Source organism: Haliotis rufescens, unplaced genomic scaffold (genome assembly GCF_023055435.1).
Source record: "Haliotis rufescens isolate VD_foot unplaced genomic scaffold, xgHalRufe1.0.p SCAF_29, whole genome shotgun sequence".
NCBI classification, from domain to species: domain Eukaryota; kingdom Metazoa; phylum Mollusca; class Gastropoda; order Lepetellida; family Haliotidae; genus Haliotis; species Haliotis rufescens.
The window spans coordinates 1306830-1324415 of record NW_025963990.1 but is presented as its reverse complement, the minus strand read 5'-3'; the positions used below and the strand labels follow the sequence as shown (position 1 = coordinate 1324415).

Below are 17586 nucleotides of genomic sequence, written 5' to 3'. Positions count from 1 at the left end.
ATACACTTCTAAAGTCGTATTTATAAAACAATGTGAAAGAAAAAGTTGTATTTCATGGACTGGCCATACAGGTATTTTTTTAGCAAAGATCTGAGTAAGGCAGCCAAGTGCGGAATACTAGCTGAGACAAGGATGTATGTTTTCTCGTGGTCATAGTGAAACAAATTTGTTCAGAGTTTTGAGTACATGAACTGTATATACATTGAACACTACTTTAAAGGAAGTAATTCATATTTTTGTAATTTTCCCTTTCACTTAATCTAGATATTATTTATAATTGTACCGTAAAACAATAATATTGCCTTCTTCCACCTGTACTGTGCAAGTTATCGTTTCCTTGTATTAAATATAGCCTACTCTACTTTTCTTGAGCTTTCAAATTCAAGTATATAAATTGCCAATTACATCTCGTTTCAAGCTTTATATAAGTTAGATTTAAATCATTAACAACACATCATGACACCCGAAGCATCAATAAGCGGTCTGTCTGATTGCACAACGAAGCAATTACATATGGCGCCCGAGTTGCGAGTGATCGAAAATAGGTTTGTTGAATAGATTTGCTGCCCATGAAAACGTTTCAACAATTTTGATTGCTTCTACATGTACTTACTCTTGGGCGGCATTACGTTAGTATAATCTTGTTAATTATTAAGAAATAATAATGATGTCCGATATTGAGCGATGTCAATTTGAGTATTGTTAGGCCTGTTTAGCGATCTTTCACATTTTGTCCTTTGAAAATGTACGATGTCAATTACCCCGAAGTTGTTTTTAATCACTAATAAAAGAGCACGGTCATTGAAACATACATGGATGTAACCGGGATTTCTTCAAGATATACATTCCAAACTGTCATTCGTATTGTGACATCATCTTTGAAACAGTTTGCGTATGAATTAATCACGACCACTTACGTCAATTTTGTTTTGACGTCAAAACACGCACAATTTCATCGGGATTTTTTATCGGTAAATTTAACTCATGAAAAATTCTCAGTGAATGTGTACTTCAACATAAATGTCATATGTCTATCACTGTTAGGACATGTATTTGCCAATGATATGAATTATTGGACATTTCGATTTCAAACAAGCGCGCTTACTTGACTTTGGTTGCCATATTCGGGTGCTTACATATAACGATTATGTAGAAAAGTAGGAAACCTATAATACTGGCACATTTATCGATGGCTAGGCAGTGCATGGATCTTTTGGATTTGGTGACTTTAGATACTGATGGAAAGACAATCAACTCGAGTTGCATGTTATACAACTTGGTTACACTGTGTGAAGAAATAAAGACGTTGTAACACTTTTGATACAATGTATACGTTTTTGAAACCGCGGCGTCATCACAGTGCGGCTCTGAGCGGTATGGGGGGCACGGGTGGCCCAGTCGTCTAAGGTGCCGCGATTCGCTGTGCAGAGTTGCGTCCCTTGGGCACGCCAGAAACCTAGGATTGTGGGTTCGAATCCCGGTTCGCCCCGATTATGTTTCTAGGTTTGTCAGCACCATACCCGTGCTCGTGGGTTTCACCGAAGTAGTAAACGTCTGAGACTTGCATCACTTCGAGCTTTCCTCCCACATTAAGCTGATACGCCGCGATATAACTGGAATACTGTTAAAAGCGGCGTTAAACCCAACTCACTCACTCACTCTGAGCGGTATGCAGGCTGACGGACGTCCAGGCACCATGAGGGTTAAGCCTCTGGATGCCGAGTTTTTTTCTAACGTACATTTTCCTAAGATCGGAAAAGTGAAGGTTGTGCGAGAATTGCGCTCACGCGGCACTGGATCTACCTTTGGCTATAAAATTATGCAGAGGTAGGGAATATTAAATTTCCTATTTGATGGTGTAAATTTAACTGCAAATAATGAACCGGTTTTAAAAAAAGACACTTCTAAGTGTTGTCCGAGAATTTATTCTGCGAGGAAAAGCAATAAATTTCTCCGCTTTTTATTGAACACCGATAAAAATACTGTGCGACGTTTTTTTTATTTAGAAGCTGTACGGAAACTGTGGGCGAACAAAATACTGCCTAATATCTGAACGACATAACTACATGTCAAATAGAGTTATATGCGTATGTATAACGACATACATTCAATACCAAAATAGCATGCCGTAAATGACGAAAACTGATTTTTCTGTATTACGTCAAAAGGCGGCACAGTGGTTACACACATGCAAAGAAAAGGGGGCATAACTCCGTTATGCTCATCACTAGTTTATTGTAACTCAGGTCATTTGTTGAGAATTAGCTGTGGGTAAGGACAATACATTTTCGTTGTGTTTTGTTTACCAGGAACCAAACTGTTCCAACACAAATATCGATATTGAAACTGTATACGTTTGGTTATATAAAGAAAACCATAAGAAATTCTGAACTCGTACTTTATAAAAAAAAAGTGTTAAAGGAGAAATGGACGGCCCTATCTAACCTATGACTTAGTCCTTAGATTCCAACATTCTCCTGATTGTGTGAGTGTAATTTGACTAATGTTGCATCATTATTAATGGAGCACTAGCCTTATCTGCAAATGTAATGAAATACCCAAAAAAATAACACCATTCCTTTTGACGTCATGGCTGGTTTTATGTCTTTGATAACGTCGAAGAAAGATGACACTGGTATTTTCATTAATATATATCTCCCCTAATTTTTGTTCATGGTATGGAAAATCTCGATGTGTAAAACGGAATTTCACGCTTTTTCGACTCAACATAAAATGACTGCTTTCACCAAGTACATAATGTCTTGAATGTGTAAACAGTTAGATAGTTTATCGTGTATCCTAATTGGACAAGACAAGCACCTGTTTAGCATCAATTTACGTAATGAAATACCCAAAAGAATATTTAAAAACACCCAAAATTATATTCAATATTGAACACATATTTGTTCATTATTATATTTCTCTTCATTCCATCTCAGAATTACACAATAAAAGATGCGAAGAAAGCTCTATTGGTAAAGAATTATCAGGATAATCATATACGGTTGAACCAACGGGGTACCTGGCATGGGTTTTATTTTTATACATTTTACAATTCCTGGAGAAATAAAGTAAACAGTTTTAAATCCTGTGATCACAATATTGAAAAATGAATTAACCGATTGATCATATACTGCAAAACGAGAGGAATAGTTCGTAAATTGTTTGTGACTAACGCGCACCTGGCGAATCGTTAGATATCACTGTTCTGTGTATAAAACGACATAAAAAACAATTCCAAGACCAAGACAATTCTTTCAGAAATGTGTGCGTATATTTTAACGAAAAATATTATCTATTTTGTAAAAGTTATATGTTCAGTTTTAGTTATAGAATAAAATGAAACGGCTATTCATGGACATTGGTTATATGAAGTTCAGAACTTATAATATTGACCATTACACATCCCAAGAAAAACGTACATGCTGCAGTTACATTTACACTTCATCTTGTAACACTTGTCCAAAGGAAAGAAATATCGTATTCGACACTATAAACCTATCGATCCAATTGTTATGTAAACAATGTTCAAACAAACAGGAGATTATCAAAGGTTCGTTCTTACATGTTGTGACCTATATTTATGGATATGATCATTTTGAACATTGACAAATATCAAAAGTGAAAATAATTGTATGAAAAAATGTATAAAAGATATGCAAAATCTACATCATAGCTGAAACTGTAAACAGCATGATACAATGATCGTGTGCACTCTCATTCTAGGACCTTCACCTCAAAGAAATTACCAAATATGTACAACAATGTTGACGTATGACATCACTACCTGTGACCGACTTTTACAAAATGGCGCGAAACTGTCAACAGTACGCGGGATTTTACGAGGGAACTTTCGTTAATTCAGGGATCGTATATACATAAATGTGACATGTAAGTAATCAGAAACATTCTGAAAATCTATGTACTGTTATTTGTTGTATAACTTTGATTGAAACAAACGGAAATAGTCAGAAATTCCGATAAATACCGTTGTCGTTGTGCGTGATTTTGCGTCAATCATGGCGTCACACAGGACGGTAACTTTGACAATTCCTGTTGAAAATATCAAATCATTGCAATGTATCTATTTTAAATTCCCAAATTTTTCCTACGATTCTCTTCCCATGCATATTCTGAAAATGTTGAGTCAATATCTTGAACGAATAGACGAATGGATAGCTCAAAATAGGAGAAAACGCTACACTGTGTAAAATCTGTATTTTGCTTTGTTTACATTTTAAACAAGTGCACTTAGTAGTTGAGGCCAGCGGTACAGGACCGATCCTGGCTTCTGATTGGTCGAGAGGGTGACGTGACCTCTGATGACGTCACTTCCGGTGCGCATGCGCGCAGGACATTGTGGGCCCTTCGTGCGCATCCAAGATGGCGGCACATCCGTTTCCGGTTGCGTGCGCATCCAAGAGGGCTGCACATCTGTTTCCGGTGGCGTGCGCATCCAAGAGGGCTGCACATCCGTTTCCGGTGGCGTGCGAAACCAAGATGGCGGCACATCCGTTTCCTGTGGCGCGCGTCTCCAAGAGGGCGTCGCATCCGTTTCGGGTGGCGTGCGCACCTCCAAGAGGGCGTCGCATCCGTTTCCGGGGAGGAGGGAAGGGAAAAACCCAGAGAAGCGGTCGTAAAAGATGAACAAGATCGACATTGTTGTTCTAAAAATAGAATTGGCGGTGGTGGTGAAGGGAGGAGGGAGGGAGGGAGGAGGAGGAGGCGGGTTCTTCTTTTGGGGTTTGAGGGTCGTCAAAGCAAAGAATGAAAAGCGTTCTTTCGGGAGAGATGGGTGGCCCTGAAAAGGGCCGTTGGAAAACAAACTGGAAACTGGAAACTGCAGGAACACTGGAACACTGGAAAAACTTGAAACGATGGGAAACTGGAAAAAACAGTGGAGCAGTATGCTCCATGCGTTAGTCACTTTGTTCAGATGATCTATCTTCTTCATCCTCCACCTCCATCTCATCCTCGGACTGAAGGTGTCGTCGGCGCTTTGAAGAGTGTTTTCTTTAGGGGCTTCTGTACCGTTTTCTTTTCTCTAGACGAGGTGTGAAGCCCACACGGAGTTGTGTGATGCATTCTTTAAGGTCGAGGACATCGACATGCAAGGCTTCTAAGAGATGAAGCACTTGTGTCACTGGTGTCACGGGTGTCGACGTGGACGGGGCTGCTGACGTTTTCTTTCGACTGGGTTCTGGGCAATCTGCAGCGAAATGACCCGCGACTTGGCAGTTGTAACAGGGGCCCTGAGGAGTCTTCTTTCGACAGGGTTCTGGGCAATCTGCAGTGAAATGACCCATGACTTGACAGTTGTAACAGAGGCGCGGGGGAGTCTTCTGCTTATCGTGTCTGCTTATCTTCGGACAGACATAGTTTTATAGGAGAGCCAGTGACACCCTGCTTCCTGATTGGTTTGCCAGGCAGTGCCCCCGATTGGTTCGTTCCGGTGCCTGGCCTGCACCTCGGTTTTCCAAAACGGACCGACCCCTGTGTTTCTTTTCCATAGGAAATGGATTTTACCATGGGGGAGAAAGCACAACCCCGGTTCGACCATTCAGAGTCCAGCATGACCATCTGATTGGTCAAAACCCCAAGCCTCTGATTGGTCAGATTTCGATCAGGTTTTTATCGGGGTGTGCATTTCGATCCTGTTTTGTTTTTTCTTCATCCTACAGACAACATAACACTACTATTTGTTCAACTTTTTCTTTTAATCCCCCGTTCACATGAACAAACACAACAAAACAAAAGTCACAGGATTAGGGGGCGTCCCTGGGATTTTTGTGAACACGAGGGTGACCACGAGGGTGACCACGAGGGTATGAACGTCTGTACACTTTGAAAAAAAACAACAAAAAACTTTGTCACTTGGGGTAAACAAGACACTCGACTCTTCTCTTCCGTGCTTCTTGGGACACCAAACGTCTGTATTTTTCGTTCACTTCTCCATCAGGACAAAACACACACAAGTATTCGCAGGGGACTTTGGCCTGCTTCAGATGTTCTTTCCAGGGTTTGTCTGTGGCTTCCCATTGGCAGAGTGTCACACCGCAACAATAACAGATAACAGGGTCACCTCGTCCTTGATAGAAATAGCCAGTCATTGCCATGTCATAAGGGGTCTGGGTCATCTGTTTAGGCCACGTTTGAAAAGACCTCAGACGTTCTTGAAATGAATCATAGTTAGGATGAGAAGGGTGACACAAGGTGTAAGAAGGAAAAGGTCCCTCCAGAATGTCACTGAGTCGCCATGTGTCGTCCATAAAGAGTGTGTCGTCCATAAAGAGTGTACGTTTTCTCGCTTCTTCTCTCGCCTTTTCAGACACGCACTCGGTATCGGGGACATCTCGGGAGGATGGCATGGCATTCATAGACCGTCTTTGTCCCATGATGACTGTGACTTCACTGAAAGAAGGTCTGGGGGTTCGCCTGCTTTTATGAAACTCTCCTCCCTCCCCCTTCAACGGAAGGTCATGACCTCATCATCATCATCATCATCCTCATCCACCTCATCACGTGACGTCATCCTGTGTTTGGGCTGACTGACACACGGCATGACACATGACATGACACACGGTGGTAGTGGTGATGTGTACTGAAAAAATGACTGACACCAGGCAGCTGATCTTTCAAGCATGGCCTTTCTCTTTTATCTATTTTTGTATTCTTTACTTTTTTCTTAAATTTTACAACGAGCATGTGCACTGACATGACAGACGCACAGACAGACAGACAGACAACGTAGACAACATCTCAACTCAACCTCTACCCTCGGTTCGGCACTCTATTGGAGTTGAGATCAATCAAGACACAAAGAGTAAATTGAATCAATCACTGTTTAATAATGAACAACAACAACAACCAGATACATAGGAAATACGAAAAGACAATGGAGGAGGGAGTGCTTTGTATGTCCCTACAACAACAACGCGTAAAAGTGAGTTGAGCTTCTCCATAAGGATCCTGGTCAACGTTGTCATCACCATCGTTGCAAACCATGGGCATACCTGAGGAGAAGACATCTTCCGGTGATGCTGGTGACCAAGAAGCATCCTAGCCTGTCGGGATCTGCTACGTATACTAAAGTCAAAACCATGGTGGCATCGATGTTCAGGTCTTTGTTGGACTGTTGGACTTTTTCCACTGCATGCAAAATATCTAGCCCATGGAGATCTTCAAAGCGACGAAAGGGAATCCGTATTGGGGTGTTCAAAGCGGGATGATCGATACCTAGACCAATACGATCTCCCTTCTGGCCGGACATCTGTTGATAAAAGTAATCGATCAAGAAGAAGCTACAGCTACACTATCTCTGCGAGGAGAATGTGAATCAGAAGAACACGAATGGCGTAGGATGACTGGCTGCCTAGGAGGGCGTTTCCCGTTTCCTGTGTTCCTGTTCAAGTCTCCGTTCAAGTTCCCGTTCAAGTTCCTGTTACCAACAAGTTTTTTTTCTTTGTTGGCCCCACAAGTGGTGCCACGTAGGGCACCCAGATGACATACCCAGATTTGTACGTCTCAAAATAAATACATATATATATATATATATATATATATATATATATATATATATATATATATATACATATAAATAGAGACACGTAGTACATCACGTTTGCCTGGAGACACGAGTCAAACATCACGTGTGTATGAAAACACGTGTAACAGTACGTCTGTAGACCCACACGAGTGTCAACACCTCGGTATAAATGAACGAGTGACAACGTCTGTTGACACACACATGACACTACGTTTGCATGAAGACACGGGTGAAACACTACGTATGTCTATCGACCTTTCTCTATCCATCTAAATACTAAATAAATGTTTGTAGTCACACACACATGACACCACGTTTTGCATAAAGACACGCGTGAAACACCACGTGTGCCTGGCAACATGACGTACATCACGTATGCATGGCATAACAATCCTATGGATCAACGTCAACGTCTGTTTGAAGACACACACATGACATCCCGATTTGCATGGGGGGTGACACAACGTTCATCACGTAGACATTCCCACATAACGTCTATGCCTACCCATGACGGTCCACCTTTAGCATTAAGACGAATATCTACCTAAAAAATACCAAGGCTACCCAAGAAAAAAAACCGGATCGAAATCTGACCAATCAGAAGCCTGGGTTTTCGACCAATCAGAGGCCACGCTCGGACCATACTGGACTCTGAATGGTCGAACCGGGGTTGTGCTTTCTCTCCCATGGAAAAAAAAATTTCCTATGGAAAAGAAACACAGGGGTCGTGTCGTTTTAGAAAACCGAGGTTCAGGCCAGGCAGCGAAACGAACCAATTGGAGCTGCTGCCTGGCGAACCAACCAGGAAGCAGGGTGTCAGTGCCTCTCCTATAAAACAAGAGAACAACCATTCGAGTGGATCAGTGCCACTTGTAAACAAGAAAATCATCAGCAGCAGCATGGAAAATAACTCAGAAAACTGGGATTTGGAGCTCATTTCAGTGACACACCCTTTGCCACTGAGTAAAGGGTACCGCTCGGAGTTGGAGAAGAAAGAAGCAGTACCAGCATTGCAATCGCTACCTCCATGGCAATGCGGCAGGTGCCAAGGGTGCCTGCCAGTAAATGCCCTTGGCACAAGGGCACGGGATGGCACTTTCCAGTGCATCTATTGCAACACTGTCCTGAAGGACACCTACATGCGGCGACTATGCCACACAAGTAAGTGTCCTGTCAGGAGACAGGTGTCAGGCCACCCGCGCCTTTGCACCACTGCGTGTATGTGTATGTGAAGAAGTGATCGACTTCTTCCTCAAAACGGCCCTTTTCAGGGCCACATATCTCCCCCGGAAAGAACGCTTTTCATCCTTTGCTTTGACGACCCTCAAACCCAAACAAAGAACCCGCCTCCTCCTCCTCCCTCCCTCCATCCCTCCCTCCCTCCCTCCCTTCACCACCACCGCCTTTTCTTTTTTTAAGAACAACAATGTCGATCTCGTTCACCTTTTACGACCGCTTCTCTGGGTTTTTCCCTTCCCTCCTCCCCGGAAACGGACGCGACGCCCTCTTGGAGATGCGCAAGCCACCGGAAACGGATGCGACGCCCTCTTGGAGGCGCGCGCCACAGGAAACGGATGTGTCGCCATCTTGGATGCGCACGCCACCGGAAACGGATGTGCAGCCCTCTTGGATGCGCACGCCATCGGAAACGAATGTGACGCCATCTTGGATGCGCACGCCACTGGAAACGATAAGTGACGTTATCAGAGGTCACGTGACCCTCTCGACCAATCAGAAGCCAGGAGCGGTCCTGTACCGCTGGCCTCAACTACTGCAGTTTTTCGAGCACAGCGATAGGATATATATACAAATATATGTCCAACATTGAATATAATTTCGGTTTTTTTTAATATTCTTTTGGGTATTTCATTACGTGTCTTGACCAATTAAGATACACGATAAACTATCAAATGGTTTACACATTCAAGACATTATTTACTTGGTGAGAGCAGTCATTTTATGTTGAGTCGAAAAAGCGTGAAATTCCGTTTTACACATTGAGATTGTCCAATCCATGAACGAAACTTTGGGGAGATATATATATTAATCAAAATACAAGTGTTGTCTTTCTCCGACGTTATCAAAGACATAAAAACCAGCCATGACGTCAAAAGGAATGGTGATATTTTTTTGGTATTTCATTACATTTGATGATAAGGCTAGTGCTCCATTAATAATGGTGCAACATGAGTCAAATTGCACTTACACAATCAAGAGAATGTTGGAATCTAAGGACTAAGTCATAGGTTAGATAAGATCTTCCATTTTTCTATTACCTCTTTTTTATGAAGTACAAGTTCATCATTTCTTATGGGGTTTTTTAAATATCTAAACGTATACAGTTTCAATATCGATATTTGTGTTGGAATAGTTTGGTTCCTGGTAAACAAAACACAACGAAAATGTATTGTTCTTACCCACAGCTACAATTAACTAGTGATGAGCATAGCGGAGTTATGCCCCCTTTTCTTTGTACGTGTGTAACTTCTCTGTCGCCTTTTGACGTCATAGAGAAAAATCAGTTTTCGCCATTTACGGCATGCTATTTTTGGCATTGAATGTATGTCGTAATACAAACGCATATTACTCCATTTGATATGTAGTTATGTCGTTCAGATATTAGGCAGTATTTTGTTCGCCAACAGTTTCCATTCAGCTTCTAAATAAAAAAAATCGTCGCACAGTACTTTTATCAGTGTTCGATAAAAAGCGGAGAAATTGACTGTTTTTCAACGCTGAATAAACTCTCGGGCAACATTTAGAAGTGTCTTTTTTTTAAACCATTTTAATATTTGTAGTAAAATTTACACCATCAAATAGGTAATTTAATATTCCCCACCTCTGCGTAATTTTATAGCCAGAGGTAGATCCAGTGCCGCGTGAGCGCAATTCTCGCACAACCTTCACTTTTTCAATCTTTTCCGAAAATGTACGTTAGAAAAAAAACTCGGCATCCAGAGGGTTAAGAACATGAAGTGACCTATGCAACGTTCAGATCTGAAGTAATGTTCATCATAATGTTCTGCATGCAAGGATGTCAAAACATTGTGACGCGGTAAGCTGGTAACGACGGCAAGATGAAGGCAAGAGAGGTACAGGTTCACCACTCTACGATTTACCGTCTTTTTGCTCGTAATGCATAGACAAACAATGTGAGGGGTCGCCCAAGAAGTGGACACAACGTGTAAAGTTTTAACGAAAAGACATAGTTATTATCAGTTCTCACTTGCGAAAACGCCACCTACCAGTGTAAACTACTGCCAAACAGACAATAAGAACCAACCACAGACGTGTGTCGGCAAACTTAGTGCGTAGGTTGTCAATAGTTGATGTTCTTCTTTAACAGCATAGTTAGATACAGGTGTGTTCTTTAGACGAATGTGTTTGTTGTCATTTGAGGAAAATAATAAACGGATGGTAAAGTCTGAAATATTTTGTCGATTGCATTGCAGGTGTCTCCTTTGATTTCTGGAAGTCTGAACAATGTTCTCTGCGAACTTCCGGTAGGCTACATCAATTCATGCCATGCCTTTATTCTTTTGATCTTTCACGTTTACAATACATAATAACACAACGTAAAATATAAAAGTGCACAAACATGCTACTGTTTGCAATTATTAAATAGATTCTGTTAACAATGGTTTGATTATTTGATAGTGATTTATAAGCACATTCTTATGATAAAGTCGGAATCGTATAAAGAAATACTTTTCATTAACCATTTGCCAGCTTGTCCGGCATCCCTCCCTGCTGCCATCTCCAGCACCTGTCGACTGACTGACAACTGCATGGGCATCACCTGTTGTGCGGACGTCGACCTCAAGTACCTCGGCATCTACACCATCACTGCCGGCATCGAGGTTGACTACTGCAATGACCAACTTATGTACCATATAGAGAACAAAGAGTGGACGAAGAAGCTTCAGGCTGTGGACTATGGTGAGTGGAGAGGATAATTGGGGTAGGAATACCCGAAGAAAATACATATTCATGTTTTCCTTTTTGATATGTTTTCCTTCCTGAATAAAATGCAACAGGAGAGATAATATAAATTACGTACCATAATTATATCAATCAATCTGATCTTGATGGAAAATTAATCTTTTACAGGGAAGAGAATGTATGGATATCAACTATTTTTTCTTATGAGAATAAAAAAAAACACTTGGCATCCATGAATGCTCTTCCTTATCACTTCTAAATGCCTTTAAAAGACTAATCTTTTATCATTGAGTCGGCTATTTTAAGAACTATTTTGGAAACTGTTTCTTGATGGTATTATTGCAGAAATTGAGTGAGTTAAGATTAACACCACTTTGAACAGCTTGATGTGGGAGGAAAAGTCTTAAACATTTTACACTTCGGTGAAACCCATTTGAATGTGTATGTTGCTGACAAAACTAGAGACATAATCAAAGTTTGCTTGGGCGCCCAAGGGTCGCAACTTTACCCCAGTATTATGACCGTTGACAACTGATGTAAAAGGCCTTAATATGCATGACATACTTTGCCGAGAAATGAATATTAAAGCTGCGGAGGCCAAGGTTCTAGGTTTGTTCATCTTGTAATTGTCCAGGGTCTTATGTGAGGACAAAAATTCATTAAATGAATTCATTTCGTTGTGCAATAATGCCTGACGCTCACCAGTTTGTCAGTTGTCATAATGCCAATTCGCTGTTCTGCCAGACAAAAACCACACAGAGCCAGTTGGCAACGCCATCAACCTGAGCTACGTGATCAGCAAAACGCCATCTTTATATGAGGTGTCCTTCCACGTGAAGGTCTGTGCCATGAACGGGCACGACCTCACCAACAACTGCTACTACTACAAACTCCTGGATGAAAAGACGTTCAAGGTGCCATTTACGTGTTCGCCTGTTGGAAGAAGGAGGAAAAGAAGAAGTCCTTTAGACCTGTGAGTGTAGCATAATCCTATACTGAGGGCACATACCAATTCCGTTTGCCTCTAGTGCTTCAATACGTTAATTGCAAGAAAATGGTTTTAGCAAATTAATTTCGTGACATACTTGCATGAGATGGGTGTAATGATATGTATCTCGGTAAACGGCTGTAAAATGTATCTCAGCCCTATAGACCAATACCTGGTGTGTCCATCAGGTTGGGCGGTACATACACCACACTTTGATGGCATACTGTTGATTAACTGATTAACTGTATTGCCCACCATTCAGTCGGAAATGCTACCAAAATCTGGGCCATGTTGCTGGGTCTCTGTCGTACTCACTCTGCCTGAGAACATGCTGTATCAGGGACATGTCAAGGGACTAAGCGAGCAAAAGTAGAATGGCGTCGGAGATACTCAGTGACGACCTGGGCACGATGTGGTCTGGCATTGTCATCTTGCAGTTAAAATATTATGCCGATAATTCTAGCGAATGGAACAAAGACAGGACACACAGTTTTCCTTAACATATCGTTGGCCTGTCAAATGTCCATTCACAATAACTAAATCAGTTCGCCTGTCCTGTGTGATACCGGCCCACACCATGACGCTACCGCTACCACGCCGATCATGGTAAAGAATAATATAATATAATAATTTTTGCCCTGGTCAACTGCTCGCCGCTACGCCGCCAACAACGCTTTCTGCCATCTGTGAATCGGAGGCAACACCTAACTGGCAGAAATACTTAGTGAAGTTAACTTACTTACCTAGAGAATTTCACTGTCCACGCTGACTCCAGCACGATGTGAGATTTTTACTTACCAGTCAGTACATATTTGTTAAATAGACTAGTCTCTGTGGCCTATCGTGGAGATTACAAGCAATATTTCGATATTTTAATACGTGCTCGTTTCTTGGTCATTCTGCGCTCCCTGTTGACATCTGCCAAAACAAGTAAATACAAAATGACATACACAATACAGGTGGAATATAACACATAATGATTTGCAGTGGCATTTAAGGTTAGACCACTCGGATCTGATGTTTAATGGCTGAAATGGTCAGTTAAACCCTTAGGCTCGGAGCACCGAAAAGGTCTAACCAATTTAAACCATGGTTAACATTCATTCTAATATAAGAAGCCTTTCATAGAATATCCTATTTATTATATACTTTTTGTGTAGTGGTTATCGGAAAATTAATTTTTTTCATTACATGTAAATGTAAAACCCTTGAAACGTAAATTATCTCTACCTTACACGCAGGGACATATTACCACCTCTTTTAATAGCGACTTAAAAAGTAGTTCCGAGCTTGCAAAAATCTTTAAAAAATAAACCAAAGCAATAAAAAAGAAGTTTGAGGTCGCTAAAATTCTTCACCATACATTTGGATATAATTATATAAAAATTCGCCGGGCGCGTAATACCAAAATACGTTTAAATATGGTACTTATTGTCATCATATGTGCCGCTCGGCATCAAGTGAAAAAAGAATGAAGCCCATGAAGCCCACTGAGAAATAAATCAGAACACACCAATTTAGAACAACACGAGGGTGAAGGTCAATGATGTTCCAAAGGCAGAACTCAACAGAAAAAAACGGATGAGATAAACATACCTAAGTGCCTCGTCTTGAGAATGAAAGTTTGACAAGCGTGGTGGTTTTACGCACTACTGATTCAATAACGTCAACTTTGCCTGAAATTTGCCTTATTACCCCTATTATCGTCCTTCAAGATCGTTGACAGTCATAACATCTATTGTCATACTTAACTGCCGGTTGTAATGTGTTATCAATTCGCTAATTATTATCATACAACTATTACTGGAAACTAATGTCTCTTACAATTGTGGAAATTTTCAGTTATTTTCGAGTGTCCACTACTTTTTTTAAGGGTATACATTTTTTGAAAATTTGTGAAAAGTGAAGAAGTTGGAAAGGAAATAAACATAATAATTTCCTTGTAAGCAAATCTAACGCATTGAAGTTTTAGTTATACAGAAGGGTTAGCACAATATATAAACAGTTTCCGATAAATACTCCAGTTGAGTATAGTCAAGGCTAATATAAAAATGTCAACAAAATGTACCATAGTGTTTATGTACAACTATTCCATAGATATATGAATGGTAAATGGTAAATAGAGAACTGACTAACGTATGTGGGGGATTTAACGAGCCTGAATTTCTATGGCCTTCTTATTCAGAATACCCACAGGCGATGTAAAGCAGATCATCAATGAAGCTTTGAACCAGAAATTCACGAATGGAGAAATCAAGGATCTGTTTGACAGATTGAAGGCTGAAGCAGTATGATACTGATTTCTATCACTTGTTTGGTTTGATCACTGACTTCCTGAGATGAACTCATTTATACAGCTTTGGGAAAAATCAAATAAACTCTCGTAAACAATTGTTGTTATCCGTTTGAAAATATACATAAATTATATTCTTGACAACAGAGTGTACGTTGAACTGTACGTTTGTAAGAAGCATGGCTTAGCAATAATCAGAAGACTGACTGCCAGAAACAGAAGTAGGAAGTGTACATCTGCTGGTGGAATGCGGGAATGGCACATAGAATGTGGTTTGGATACCATTACCTTAATACATAAATGTAGCAGTGACATACGCCATAAACACATGCTCATTGTAAAGTAGGAATCGTAGAACAGGCGTAGAATAAGACATTTTACATAGTTATGAAAAAGGCTTTGTCGCATTATTTGTACTCAGCCACTGTTTGTTAACTTCATAATCTCCATCTGCATGTCTTATCACCTGTGATGGATTCCTTCCAATAAACGTCTTTCACTGTGGGGGTCTTTTTATCCATTAGCCATTTCAATAGTTTGACTTACAATCTTCCAGAAGAGGGACAGATCACTGTTAATATCACGCACGGATGAATATGGCACAGCAACCAACACTAAGAGTGCCATCAGGAAGATGGGTATAGCTAACCCAGGAACCATTCTGTACTCAGGGGAGGTCGGCGGTGGCAGCGTCGTGCTGGGCATGGAAGGAGGTGGGTAGTTTGTCTTGTCACGAAATATGCATAGAAGTGTCCATCTAAGAGTAGATTAGACATATCGCCTTTGATTGAGAGTTAAAAGATTGTCTTCATGTTGGTCTTTTTCAGGTTAGTTTCTTATATACTTTGTCTTATGTCGATTTCGTGTCTTAATTAGTCATCATTGCTATTCTGTTTGGCAATATTAGTTACCTGCATGTCGCACAATATTACTCTGTCCTTGAAAATGTTCTTTAAATTTGATTGGTAACATGAACTCTAGCTGAAGTCGGAGTGTGTGACTTTGCATTACTTCAACTGATTCTAATTAGTAAAAGTAATTGTTATCAGTATTTACTATAATAGTGTCCCAAGAAAAGTTGTATCTTCTTGCACTTCTGATGATGCAGTGTCGTGAGTTGATGAAATAGCAAAATAAATAAATAAATGGATTAGCAAGCACCATGGGCAAATATTGGCCAAGTTGTTGGCTAAGAGCCTCGTATTTGAATCACGATTTAGTACTGTAACTGATGTCCCCAGGTGAGAAGATCATGAAGGTCCTGGGTCAGGTCACCGACATCCTGGGTCGCGGGGATCAGGCGTACACTGTGGGGAAAGGTCTGACTGGGAGAGGACTGCAGCTGCTCGGTGCTAAACTGGCCAACATGAGCATCGGTGAGATGATCGCCATGTTTGATGCCAAGAACATCGACCCAGAACTTGCTCTTCGTCTGACGAGACAGCTGAGGGATCTGGCTCTTGCCCTGGTAAAGGTCTTTTATAGTACAACTGCAGAAGTGTGTTTTGTTGGTACTTAAAACACTAGTGGCTCTACATTGTAACGTATTTCTTTTCGGCAGAGGACGCGGCGTTTCCATAATATTAACATCACACCATTTCTATCCCTACAAATCTTAAGATTAAGTCATCATCTTATTTAGACAATTATTACATTACCAGCAGTTTCTGTTGAATTTTTTAAATAATTTCTACACTAAGATTATTACGATCAGTGATTCATGTTCACTGGCAGCCAGCTTCTTCCACATGCCCCTTGGGAATTCTTACGCCATGAAAATGCCAAAGGACATGTTCATGAGATAGAAAAAAAAATGGGATTACACTTTCTCAAAAGTATTGATGCAATTCTCTATGATGGGTCCCTGCTGTGAAAAGGTTAAGGCAAAATTATGTCTAAAGTCAAGGTCAGCGTTCAGCTTTTTGTAAAACTTGGTTATGTCATTGTCAGTGTCTTAGCATGGTTACTTCTCCACGAACATGTAACGTAAATATATTTGCATGTACCACAACCGTTGTTGGTCAAGTCAAAGGTCAAGTTCATCCGTGGAGTTATTGTGAAACACGGTTGTATCATTAATTGCAACTGGCTGTGTTGAAATTGTACTTATATATAGTGTAATAATCCCGAGACTTAAGCAATGTTCTGGAAGTAATGTTTTTTAGGCTTGAAGTACATGGTGGTACATTAAAACGTTAAGCATTGAGCAAATGTCAGTGCCGAGTCTGCATTTTGTTTTGCAAGTACTTGCAAACACTTCTGTTTATAAGGCAAGGACGATAACACTTATCCTGACGAAGATACAGAAATGAAACAGATATAGTAAATACACTGTATTACAGTAAATTATATTCACCATTGTCGGTCTCATGCCAACGTTGTCAGTTCTCCCCATACCTCTTACTTTAAATCAACCATCTCGATTTCAGTATTCAGATATCATCAATGCTGTCCTCAATGGCGATGGTGCCAACGCATTTAGCTCATTTGACATTACCCTTCAAGGAGACTTCAGCATACCTAGAACAAACATCGCATTAGCACAGATCAAGCATACATTCCTCATTGGAGGACTTGTACCCATGAGCTTTGGTGAGTAAACATTTACGCTACAATCATGCTAACGCGTGCATGCGTGCGCGTGTGTGTGAACCGAGTTTCTTCCCTTTTCCCAATGCATTCGGATAAACATCGGTTCATATCAGCTAAATGATTCGTATACGAGATAAGCAATTTACCTAAGGTGTGTTCTGATTTATTTCTCAGTGGGCTTCATGGGCTTCATTGTTTTTCACTTGATGACAAGCGGCACATATG

At 40.7% G+C, this 17586-nt stretch overlaps 2 protein-coding genes across 2 annotated transcripts in view; both read left to right on the top strand.

The window, feature by feature from the left end:
- The window catches only part of LOC124125168, a 225518-nt gene that overhangs the window by 137382 nt on the left and 70550 nt on the right, over positions 1-17586 (top strand). The gene's annotated exons all lie outside the window — the stretch shown is intronic.
- LOC124125166 overlaps positions 1-17586 on the top strand; it is a 148882-nt gene that overhangs the window by 99071 nt on the left and 32225 nt on the right. The window contains exons 76-82 of the mRNA XM_048402759.1: positions 10999-11049; positions 11276-11485; positions 12233-12461; positions 14662-14764; positions 15326-15482; positions 16011-16237; positions 17199-17361. Of these exons, the coding sequence (XP_048258716.1) occupies positions 10999-11049; positions 11276-11485; positions 12233-12461; positions 14662-14764; positions 15326-15482; positions 16011-16237; positions 17199-17361 (1140 nt within the window). The remainder of the gene's footprint in view (positions 1-10998; positions 11050-11275; positions 11486-12232; positions 12462-14661; positions 14765-15325; positions 15483-16010; positions 16238-17198; positions 17362-17586) is intronic.